This window comes from Ammodytes marinus (genome assembly GCF_949987685.1).
Source record: "Ammodytes marinus genome assembly, chromosome: 4".
Classification (NCBI taxonomy): Eukaryota; Metazoa; Chordata; class Actinopteri; order Uranoscopiformes; family Ammodytidae; genus Ammodytes; species Ammodytes marinus.
In genome coordinates this window covers 23,621,278-23,634,204 of record NC_137233.1, presented here as the reverse complement: position 1 = coordinate 23,634,204, position 12,927 = coordinate 23,621,278, and the positions used below count along the sequence as shown (strand labels likewise).

Here is a 12,927-nt window from a genome sequence, read left to right as displayed (position 1 = left end):
ATTCATGATAGAGATAGATAGATAGATTCTTTAATAATCCTTTAAAGGAAATGACAGTGTCACAGCAGTGTATGGACAGACATAACAAACACACATTCCCTCATATAGCTAAAATACCAAAAAAAAAAGATTAAAAACAATAAATACAATAATAAATACTACAAAGAAAGTGCAAAGTTATTGTTGTGCATAATAAAACCGTATGGCAGCTGGTATACAGGACTTCCTGTAGCGCTCCGTTTTGCACATTGGTGCAATTAGTCTGTGACTGAAGGTGCTGTTCTTGATCACCTTCAGGGCGTGGAGTGGGTGAGTGGGGTTGGTCATTATTGTATGCAGTTTGTTGAGGATTCTGGCCTCTGCCACCTGCTGGACCTTGAGCTGCTCAGCCCCGACCACTGAGCTGGCCTTCTTGATCAGCTTGTCCAGCCTGTTTTTGTCCGCTGTGCGAGCACCTTCTCCCCAACATACCACAGTGAGTGTGCACTGGCCACCACTGAGTGGTAGACAGTGCACAGTAGGGGTTGGCAGATGTTGAATGACCTTAGTCTCCTCAAGAAAAAGAGTCGACTTTGTCCCTTCTTGTACACCGCCTCCATGTGGCTTTTCCAGTCCAGCTCACTGTCGAGTTGCACACTAAGGTACCTGTGGTTGGCGACCATCTCCACCACAGTGGACACAAGCAGCTCTGAGTCCTGTCTGTGAACAAAAAGGAATTATTATTATTTTTATTATTATAAACTGGTTACACCTTTCAGGTGTGTGTGGGGAGGGGAGAAGCTGAACAACAATGTTTCTTTCAATTCCTTTTACACAGTAACAAGGGACCCTTATTATTATTATTATTATTATTATTATTATTATTATAATAATTGTAATAAAAAAGGAAACACTCAAATGTGATAAAAGTTGATGCAAAAATCCATTCTATGTTATTTGTAAATAGTTTACTTTTACACAAGAAACCCTTGCACAAGGAAACACAGAATAAACATATTTTGCCATTAAATAGCAATAGTTATAATAATAATAATAAAGTAAAAGGCACTTTGTCACACTTTTCAATTGTGATCAAAGTCCAAACTGAGAAATAAGTCCTGTTAATATAGAATTGACAAACGTGCACGACACACAAAGCTTTGACATTTTACCATTCATACATATATTCTTACCTGTCTTCAAATGGGTCGTAACCATCTCTATATTCATCTTCGAGTAAAAGCCTCTTATATCGTTGTGTCACCCTCTCCTCCTCTCCATGTTTGTTTAAACATTTTTAATTATTTGTTATAGATGCATCAAGCAGGAAGAGGAAGATGTGGAGCAAGGAAGAAGTACCAGCTGTTGAACAGAAGCTGATTTTTCTGCATTAAGACTGGCAAGGTTCCTGGTAAAGCACAGTGTCTTGAATGTATCCATGCATTTCCAGAGGCACTTAAAGGTAGGACCTGGGAAGCTGTGAAGTACTACGTGAAAAACCGTATATACACTTGGAAGCGGCGGGCTACAAGTACATTTTAACTGCAAGTTGTTTTAAGGCAAGATTTTTCCAATCTTCTACTGTCCAATTTGGAAAGCCTGTGTGAATTGTAGCCTCATTTTCCTGTTTTTAGCTGACAGGAGTGGCACCCGGTGGGGTCTTCTGCTGCTGTAGCCCATCTGCTTCAAAGTTGGATGTTTTGCGTTCAGAAATGGTATTCTGCATACCCTGGTTGTAACGAGTGGTTATTTGAGTTACTGTTGCCTTTCCAACATGCCATGTTCAAAGTCACTCATTTCTTCCTTATTCTGTTGTTTAAAAGGTTTAGTACCTAGGGGGCAAAACCCCTTTTTTTGAAAAATAGACATGGAGCGTTGTAAAAGGTTGTTCACCAGAAATTATATCCAGGACCTTCCAGGATTCCAACCTGGGTGGACAACCTGGTCAACAAGCTGCTGGAAAGCTACAGGGGGCCGACAAAAAGTTTGAATAAATATGAAAAATCATCAATATCTTACTAATGATGCGTAAATTTGCATATCTGCAAAGCCCCAAAATCTAGATGTTGGAAGAAAACAAAGTCAATTTGTTTTTAAATTTTGAAAACAAAACAAGTGTCCAACTGCCTGAAGCTTTTTCTAATCACAGTTCAAATTTGATCAATAACCCATAGAAAATTTATTTTTTACACTGTTTTTTCCAAGGGAATGTCTAGCCGTTTCCTAAAATAGCAGCTGGAGACTCCAAAAGGACACTTTTGGTCCATGACACATGAAATGTAACTGTTTAAAAAAAAATTTTTCTATGGGTTATTGATCAAATTTGAACTGTGATTAGGAAAGGCTTCAGGCAGTTGGACACTTTTGTTTTGTTTTCAAAATTTAAAAACAAATTGACTTTGTTTTCTTCCAACATCTAGATTTTGGGGCTTTGCAGATATGCAAATTTACGCATCATTAGTAAGATATTGATGATTTTTCATATTTATTTAAACATTTTGGAAAATACTGTAATACAAAAAGTTTTTGTTTTAATGTCAGTAATCAACTGGCAAAGTTTCATAATGTTCTATAAGTTAAAAAAAATCCCCATTAGCCCATCGCCATTCACCCCCATTCTCTTAAACAGTGGTTCTGATTTGCTATGTCGGCCCGCTGTAGCTTTCCAGCAGCTTGTTGACAAGGTTGTCCAACCAGGTTGTGATCGTGGAAGGTCCTAGATGTCATTTTTGGTGAACAACCTTTTACAACGCTCCATGTCCATAAAATCACTTTGCCCCCTGGGCAGGGCTGTACGCTTATTGTTTTAGGTGGTAGCACTGGTGCTAGCAAGCAAAAAAATCAGTAGTACAAAAATAAATTCAGTAGCACACAAAGTATGATCGAAAACTTGCATAACCTTAACCCATGCATTTCGCTCTAATTACCTTTTAGCCTGTCATCTTGGTCTCATTTGAAATTCTCAATTAATATCATATCCTAGTGCGTGCAGTAATAATTGTAGAAAAATTAATAGGGGTGCACTGATTGCGATTTAGACAAAAAAATCTAACCTGCCAATTGTAATTTTTTGCTGATTCAGAATTATTTCTCCCCATAAAATTAATATCTATATATTTTCTGTATATATACATATCATTATTATATTCATAATAATATTTTTTTTTGTTAAATGTCCTTCTGTTAATTAAAACCAAACTTTAAAACATTAAACATGGCCTATTAAATAAATAAATAGGCCTATACATATTGGTAAAATTTGGAATAAGTTAAATAGGTTTTTGTGAATGTGTTGGGAGTAGTTCTTCAGTGGCTTATCAGTTATTTCAAACGTTGTTTAAAAAGACTACTGTTTACTGCTCTCTGCAGCTGAAGCAGTTGATTTTCAAGCTAGCGCACTGCAGGGCTGTGAAGCGCTAACTTCTTGTTCTTACCGGCTTCAAAATAAAAGTCAACTCACGTTTGGCTAGTAACAGGCTTTTAATGTGAAGGCGCACAGGAAATGTTCTGTTTGCACACGCACTAACTTAACTGTGTGCCGTCTCCTTCCGGTAATTACCGTTGGTGAAGTGTATTAATCGCCGCAAAAGCACAGGTCCCGAGCACACATCTTTCACCAGCCAAAGTGGAGGGTGGACTCAATAACTTACTTGCCAAAGTCTACATTTACCCGAATTTGGAGAGTGTTAATGTAGAGCCCTGTAAGCAGTGTTGTGCAGCACTCCTCTGTGTCTCAGACAGACATCATCTGCTCATTAGCAAGCTGTCGCACTAGTGCTAGTGGAATTGTATTCATCATCGCACGTGATCAATTTCAGTAGCAAATGCGATCAAAACTGTCGCACTGTACAGCCCTGCCCCTGGGTATAGACTTAAAAGAGTTGTCCTGTCCGGGTCTACATGCCTAAATGCATTGAGTTGCTGCCATGTGATTGACTGTGATTAGTTATGTGTTAACAAGAAATTGAACTGCTGTAAGCCGGTGAGCCTGTGTGAATTGTAGCAATTGTATGCAATCTTTTTTTTTTTTTTTTTTGTAACGGCAGTTGTATCCCAACTTTGCACTTTATTTTATTTAATTTATTTTATACATGAACAAAAAAAAAGTTTTAAAAAGCTTGTTAAACTGACCATTTTTATATTAAATATTTTCATGCAGGCAAAAACAAATGTGTGACAGACTTTTCATTAAACATTTGGATAGCTGGTTTGTATAACTAAGTCTATAACTCAGCCTATGGTGTTTTTATACTGGATAGTTTAGTTGCGTGTGAACTACTAATAGTAGCTGTTTACACTGTACTACAGAATTTAACAAAGTAAGCAGAGGTTGTTTTTGTAACCTCTAATTCCAAATCATGTTCCTTTCTCACAGCAAATTACATTATTTCCTCAATGAATGGCTCAGAAAAATGTCATCTTGCAAAATCAAAATTTTCCCACTATATTAGTTGAAATTCTAATGTATACTCTAACCGGTGGCCCTGGTGGTTCCAGCACGGGCAGAGGTCGGGCTAATGGACTGTTGATGTGTGGAGGCCCAGCTGGTGCTCTGTCCTGGAGTGGGTGGCTGTGCTGAGCTGCTAAAGCTAGTTTGCATCTCATCTGTTGCAACTGTTCGATTTTAAGCAGCTCCAGTGTTTTTTCATCCTTGTTGTTCTCCATAATATTTATTACGTTTTTTTTAGTTTTTTTAAATATAAACATTAGACCACGTTAAAATACATCTATATATTAGATATATTCTATTCTGCTTGTTGCTCATCCAGAATATGTGGAGGCAGCTTCCTGGTGAAGGAAATGTCTCCTCAACAATTTAAATGCGAATATATATTTCCACACATCCCAAATACTGAGCCCATTCTAATCTATTTATATTTGTATTTTATTTAAAGTCCTAATGTAACAAGTTACTGCTGAGTAACACGCTACAGCCCGGCACCAACCCTCAGGTCCCCATCGTGATGGTAAATTTCTTATGAAATGATTGAAAAATTAGAAATTAGAAAAATTTAAATTTCAAGTCATAAATGGAAATCTAAAATAAAATAAAAAAATTGGGACTTGAAACCATGTCTGTATCTCCTTTAGAAAGGGTGGTCCCCAGGAGACACCGTTTTGTCCACTGACCCCACGGTGTAGGTTAAACGAGTATGTGTGTGTGTGTGTGTGTGTGTGCGTGTGTTTGTGTGTGTGTGCGTGTGTGTATTGTGTTGAGTCTGCCACAGTGAAGCACAGCCGAAACAGCTGGCTCTCCCACACTCTACTCTCTTGATTATTTTGCCCTGTGAAGCGTTCATGTGCAGAGTATTCACAATGCGCTGGGCTAAAGTGTTACTGTGAGCCATGAAGCATTAGCTGGTGGCAGCGCTGACCTTTATCAAGCACACTTAGCTGCTGAGTAATCCAGCAAGGCTTCGTCATTAACTAAATCTAACACACAGACTGACTGAGTGAGAGAGAGAGCGACAGCAGCAGAGATGTTATTTGTGGGGTTTAACCAGTGAAACTACACAGAGGCATGGCTTGTTTTCAGCAGCAACCTTTATTTAGTGTCATACTAATTTGGTTCAAATCAAATCAACCGGAAAATAGGCTGTCTGCTGTCGGCCCATGCTGCAACATTCATATCGTGCATACAATTTCCATTTCTTTTAGGAGGGCATTCCCATTTGTGGGGTCTATTCATGCACTTAACCAGGCCATAACCAGCCTGGGATCTGTCATTAAAGCCCACATTGATTGCCTCCAATCCATATAGAACATATGGCAATCTCTGCACTTTTTACGTTGTTGATTTTTTATATCTGAATCAGTACAGAACCTTATCTGGCTTTAGTAAGCACAAATGAATCCATCGACGAGCAGATGTTAACAGTGTGGCATGCTGGCGGGTCTTGATTCCCTCCAGTGGCAGCAAGAGCAATTATCTCCTTTTGGAAGGAGTCCCTAAGAGATAATAGCCAGTCCGATCAATGAGAGGATAGACAGCGCCCACACCAGTATTGTTCAACGTCAATTCCTTATGTTCATTTTATATTGTATGTAGAAGGAACTATGGTTCAAATAGGAAGTTTATAGAGTCACAAATAAACACGTCTATTCAGCAGTAATGTGCAATCACTGTGATTGTTATCATATAAGGATCTTGTGGTTTAGCAAGTCTCCAGCCATAAAGTAATGATGCTGTATTATCTGATGTACTCTCATATCTCTCTGTTCTAAAGGACGGCGGCCCATGCATCATATTATCTCCCACAGGAAGACATTAAGAGCAGGATGTCCACCGACTGGAGTCCAGACACTCATCTGTCCAAGTGCCATAGCCTACTTGTAGAGAATGAGTGGAGGGAGGGTTATAATGCAAACATGATGCTATCTTTATTCTGATAGCAGCCGGTGGTGATGGCAGTGGAGATGAAGGCGGTCTCCATGATGATCATGTAATACAGAGACACAGTGTAATTATGTCATTAAGTCAAAACCCCTTTTTAAAGCGTGTTTAATTAAAACATTAAACTTTTATATGAACTTGCGGGATGACGTCTAATTTTGGTGACAAGTCATCAGTGTCACAGTAGAAAACAGGCCTGAACTTTGCAGCAAATGTGAACAGTCCTTTGAGCCTTATTAGCCAAAAGGGCATGGACGTGGCCTTTAATTCCACTACAATGTCACCTATACTGGGAGAGGTGCCCCGTCCTAGTTATGACACCTGGTGTGAAGATGACTGAGGCGCAAAGGGGGGAAGCAACTGTTATCTCAAATGACAGAAAATTGTAGCCGAGCCCGAGTGCAGTCTTTGTGTTTTGAAATGATGGTCATTGTGACATTTTTCTGTTCAAGAGCTACAATGAAAATCTGTGTTTTGTCACCAAGGGTAATTTAAATCCTGTGAATGAGTGAGCAAACTCCCTTGGCCTCCTTTGTTGTCGCCCTTTTAAGACAGCCTACAAAGAAGAAAGAAATTGACCAATGCAAAATTAAACAGAAAATTTATTTTGTTGTTGTTGATAATCTTGACATAATGAGTTTATATTCCACAATTAAAGGTTTTATGTTCATGTTTATTTAAAGGGGAAGTAAGTGATATGGCCCTTTTAGCTACCTTCCTGTCAGTGACTGTTTCCCCCATATTTTGAGTGAATTAATGCAATACAATACAGTAGCCTAAGCCTATAGGGATTTTTAATGGGTGTTCTGCCAGGAGGAATGCTTTATTTGTAGACTGAAATTTAGCCTACAAGTAGGCCTAATACCCTTTATTTGTTGTTCAGAGACCCAGCTGTACAATATTCTGTATTTTGATTGTAATGTAGTATGTGATGGTGTCCTATAAACCCATGAGGGTTGGGCACTTTGAGTGCAGGACACAAAAACCAAAATAAAAATGAATGAATGAATGTAGCATACCTAAATGTTTCATTTCAGGAGCAATTTCAAGGTTTCACTTCAAATCAATAAGTCAATGTATGAATTAGTGGCCTGACAATATTATAGCCTCATGTTTAAACATCTAAAACAGTCACTTTAGGATCCCATTTTTTTTACATTCAGAATACCTTAAGATAATGGCCTCATTAAGATTAAACGAACATATATTTCATAATCATTCATATTTAGCCATGCCACAAATAGCCTATAGCCTAGGCCTACCCCTAATTTTTTTAGTGCTCCAGTCATAAACTACTAGGCTATAGGCTATGACACATCGCCTATCTAGGCTAGGCTACTTCAGGAAGTTGCTTTGTCGACTAAGTTTCTGTTTTGTGTAAAGAGTTCAGTGAAAGTGAAAGTGAAATTCGTCCAGCACACAAACAGCACAGAGCGGGGATCAGCGCTGTGTGACTGGGCATAGCCTACAGTTGGTAGGCATGATGGCCTGGTTAAGCTATAGTCGTCTTTATGCAGTAATTGAGTGGGTCTGGCGCAGACTGATGAGTATATGGCGCTTCAGTACCACAGTTTTTCTTCGCGGCTCTGCATTGGCGATAGGCTGGCGGAGGGATCAGGGAAGCCGCCATGATCCTGAACTTTGCCAAAGAGGCCCCGAAGAAAAAACTCTAGAGGGAGGAGGTCTACCGTCGGTGGAGGTCGAGGATTCGGACTGTGAGGGTCAACGTGAGGCTGAGGCCGAGCAGAGGGCCGAGCCAGAGCCGCCCCGCGAGCTGCAAACGTGTGGAGAAGAGGAGGAGGAGGATTTTGACAGCGAGGAGTATCGGGTTGAGACCACAGACGAGCTGTACTGCGACTACGATTCAACCTGGGAGACTGAGGAGCAGCAGGGGGGCGTTGGCCAACCGAGGACCACCAGAAGACCAGCATCCCATGTGAACACACACACACACACACACACACACACACACACACACACACACACACACACACAGCACAGGGGAAGTGTTGGGGAAGCAAACTTGAAGAAGTTGTTGAACAAAGTGTAGGCATACCCCTATTGAGAAATCTAGTTTGGTCTACTAAAGAAACTGAGAAAAATAAGTTTAAATAAGGCCTATGCCTACTTTGTAAAACATGATGCAACATCATGTAGGCTAGATGTTATATGAAATTATAACAATAGCCTATAGGCTAATGAATAAAACAATTTACATGCCAGACAAAAATGAGACATTATTGCAGAAACTAAATAGTGTCAATTTGTTCTTCACGTGTCAACCAAGAAATGTAGTTCAAATAAAACATTTATAAATAACAAATTAAATAAAAAAACGTTCAAAACAATAAGCAAATATTTTCACACATTTCACAGCTGACAATCCAGCTTCCTGGAATAGACCTGGCATGGCTTCACAGCTGTCAGGATGAAAGAAAAAGGGGATAGGGCTCGTCAATGTGGGTTCAAGTAGAGATTAGGCTAGTTAACTACAGATAATAATAAAAAATGCCAAAAAGGTAATTTAACTAGCTTTCTTAAATCACTATGCATATGGATGTTAACTTACCTGAAGTGCACTACTCCTGAACACTGTCTGCAACGGCTGCTTTAACTTAAGGCTTGCTGGAATAAAGTCCTGTTGTTAAGTTTTAAGGTGTGTTTTCATAGTTGGTCATCCTGTAGTGATCAGATCATATCTGTGGGGAATTATCACTTCCGTTTTACAGTTGTTTAACAGTTGTTGTTTTCAACACTTGTTGTTTTTCTCTACCAAGTTGATTTAGTCAAATGACCTGCACTGTTGGCTGGAGGGCCTTCTGTAAATACTATCAATGCATCAAGTTTTACTGACCCTCATTTATTTTCCTTGTACCAGGAGAAGTTCAACCGATTTCAAAATGCCGCAAGAGACATGCAGAATTACAGGCATGGCTATCCTGTAAGTTACACACACACACACACACATTACAAACATACACTGTCACATGAAAGACTTGCACCGATTTGATCATTCATATCCTCCTCCCCCCCTCCCTCCCCCACAGTCCATACCCCAACGTTGGAAAACACCCATCACTGTAAGTACACCTAGGATGACTAGGATGTTTTTTCTATGACTTATAATATGACTTGGATATTACCTATTGTGATATATAAAATGAAACGTTTAATTGCAAATTGTGTTCTGTTGAGTAGGATGACAAGCCCAATTTGAACTTCTACCTCGGATTGAAGCCCTCTCAACCTGACGGTATGCCCACTTTGGGAACATTGTGATTTTATCTGTCGAATCTGTGTTGCTGCAGTGTATCTGGCTTTTTTAATCCATATTAAGTATTAGTTCAGTGTGTACAACAAAGGGTTGTTCACTTGTCAGCCCTGTTTGACCTTTTAAAAAGGGTAGTTTACCTTTTAAAAAGAGTAGTTACCCTTTAAAAGGTTAACTACTCTTTTTAAAAGGTAAACTACCCTTTTTAAAAAGGTAAACTACCCTTTTTAAAAGGTTAACTACTCTTTTTAAAAGGGTAACTACTCTTTTTTTGTGTACCTTATTGTAAAGTGTTACCATTGATTTACTTGTATTTGATATCAGGTGTCTACATTAAAAATTTCCACGATGACTGGTTTGGAGAGTACGACACACTGGAGTATGTACACACATATATTCAGTGGTAAGTAACTCCATGGTCCAGATGTAAAATGTTCACTTCCTGTTTCTGCGATGTATAAAAGCATTTTTCTCTCAAAGGTTGTTCCCACTGGAAGAACCAGGGATGAACTACGAGGCCAGTACGTTGACCAAAGAAGAAGTTAAGGTAAATTGCTGAAAGCTACCAAGTCGACATTTCATAAAGGAAACTTCTGTCACATATTCTGACCGAAGTTCTGCCTTTCATGCAGGAGTTTGTCAAGAACAGCACTGCCAAGGACAATCTGTTGAAGTCCTACAAGCTCATGTTGGACTTCTACGGCATCAAGCTGTGTGATGAGACAACGGGGGAAGTCGAGAGATCACCGAACTGGAGAAAGAGATTCCACAACCTAAACAGGTGAGCTCACAGTTTGAACCGGACAAAGTGTTCTATAACAGTAACACATCCATCTAAGTAATCTGTTGTTTTGTTTGTTTGTTTTTGCCTTTTTACTGTATGTCATTGACAGTCACACTCATAACAACCTACGCATCACCCGCATCCTGAAGTGCCAGGGAATCTTGGGCTTCCCGCACTACCAGGCCCCCCTGGTCCGCTTCTTCCTGAAGGAGACTCTGGTCCACGGAGAGCTCCCAAGAGTCAGGGAAAGTGTTCTCAACTACTTTGTCTTCGCTGTCCTCGACAGGAGACAACGCAGGAGTCTCCTCAAGTTTGCCTACATGAACTATGACCAGAGAGATGAGTTTGTATGGTGCCCAAAGAAAATTCAGATGGCCTGGTTGAAGCAGTTGGTGTCAGAGCCACAGAATATAATGGATGGAGTGTTAGAGTCTGCTCAATGAAGGTGACAGAACAGGAAATGACACGCTCTGTGTGACTTGGGTTGCGTTCCGAATCGCATACTCTTTCTTTTTTCTATTCTACATACTACATCTGACGATAAAAAGAATCTAGTTAGGATGCAGTAGGCATACTATTGGGACATACTTTTCTCTCTTATTTCATCATAACATTGCGCCTTGATCTTGCCTCTTGCTTTTATATCCGTCGCGTCCCCGTTTGTTTTCATATGGAGGCTTCGTCGATGTTACGTCACTTCACGTGCGCACTGGATTGTGGGTCAGAATCGCCCAAATAGGATGCACTTTTCAACACTAACAATCTTGGCCGCATGAAGTAGGACATCCGGGTACTTCTAACCATCCTAAATCTAGCCACAAGAATCGGGACATCCTAAATCTTTTTTCTACATACTATATAGTAGAAAGTATGCGATTCGGAACGTAACCTTAGTTGTCACTCAAACCGTAGATCCAATTTCTCAGCCGTCAAAGTTTCCGAAATTTTTACATTTCAATTTCTGGAGCTGTTTTACCACCACCTCCAATTGTATTTAAATATGTTGTTCCTGTCTGAAGTGGCTCCTCCATTTCCTTCATGCAGTCCTGAAGAGGATGACACAGAGGGCCAAACTAACAAAGACAGAGTAGGGATAAGAAACTATCCAGTGATTTGGAGGCAGAATCACTCCATGTACTGCACACAATGCTGACAGAGTATCATTGAAATGTCCTCACTACAATAGTTTATTGAGCCCTGCACACCGATTCCAATTGTCTTTTATGCAAATAATTTCTGGACCTATATTCTCATTAGACTCTTATTTTTTCACAAACAAAATGTTTGAAGTACTCTGGACTGGATGAAAGTTTTAACCAGGAAAGGTGTTATTGTAATGAATGTGCTTTTGTTATGGTGTGGGAAAGAAGGAATAGTTTATCAGTTTTAATGTGGTTAATAAACCTGAAATGTTTGTCTAAGATCGTATTTTTCTACAGAATTTATACCTAAATGCATGACATAATTATAGTTTCTCACTCTTACTTTATTATTTTATTGTATTACCAAAGTCATACCATAATAGGGGAGAGTGGGGTGAATTGTGCCACTTTTTACTCAATGTGACATTAAAGTGAGGCCTTGACAGTAATGTCTGCGACTAAAATATGTATGTATATTTCAGGATGTGGTGCATCCCTGGCAACAATAACTTTGGATCTGAAATAAACTGTTTAAGAAATGTAGCTATCAGAAAAAAAAGTTGTCTCGTGGCACAACTTGCCCTCGGTGCGGTAAGTTGTGCATTTGGAGAGAATACCTTGGGGTAAATAGAATTTTTAGAAATGAAAATTTTGAAGGAAAAATTTGTCCTTCAAATATTACTCTTTACTTCACCAATTTTCTTCATTTTAAAAAACACCTGACATAACTACATAAATGCTATGAGGTTAAATTAGGGACTGTGCTCACGAGTCATGACATTCGAGATGTGATAATTTGGTGTATTAAGAGACCCCATCTGTGTTTGTATAAATGTGGATATCAACTGAAATTTAAGTATTTAATGATGCCAAATTATTTTATTGCAACAGCTTAAGACACAAGCACTGCCTAGCTGTGGCTGCTATGTGACTCTATCAACATGAAATAGTCCTGGATAAGTGAACCACAGCATGGAAGTTAAGGTACACTATGCAGTTTCTGGGGATGGGGATTTGTTTACATTTGCAGGTCTTGCAGTTCATTTACAAAACATGGTTTCTCTACATGGATTTATTAGTACTGAATAATTTTATCATAATTCAAAACAAAATTATTTTTCAGGCTTTTTTCCTGCTGCTGTAAACAACAGTGATAGTTACCCTTCAGGGAAGCTTTTTAACTTTAAGTGTTCCAGGGCTCAAATGTTCCCAAGGAAAGTTGTATTATTTAGTTACGAGAATATACCTTAAAGAAATTCACTTATCTGATTCAACCAAAGTTAAAATGGGCACCTTTAAATTTCTATTTTACGCATGAAAAACATGAAATTACTACAACAGAGTCAAACATGTGTCA

The 12,927-nt window shown here is 39.2% G+C and overlaps 1 protein-coding gene across 1 annotated transcript; it reads left to right on the top strand.

Annotated features, from left to right (window-relative positions):
- The first annotated feature begins 7,778 nt into the window (after positions 1 to 7,778).
- LOC307249054 (opioid growth factor receptor-like) lies at positions 7,779 to 12,014 on the top strand. The gene is made up of 8 exons (XM_080025654.1): positions 7,779 to 8,309; positions 9,252 to 9,314; positions 9,421 to 9,453; positions 9,572 to 9,626; positions 9,969 to 10,047; positions 10,125 to 10,191; positions 10,277 to 10,425; positions 10,538 to 12,014. Exons 1-8 carry the CDS (start codon positions 7,854 to 7,856, stop codon positions 10,869 to 10,871), a joined length of 1,236 nt encoding a protein of 411 aa, XP_079881780.1. The 5' UTR covers positions 7,779 to 7,853; the 3' UTR covers positions 10,872 to 12,014.
- The last annotated feature ends 913 nt before the right edge of the window (positions 12,015 to 12,927 follow it).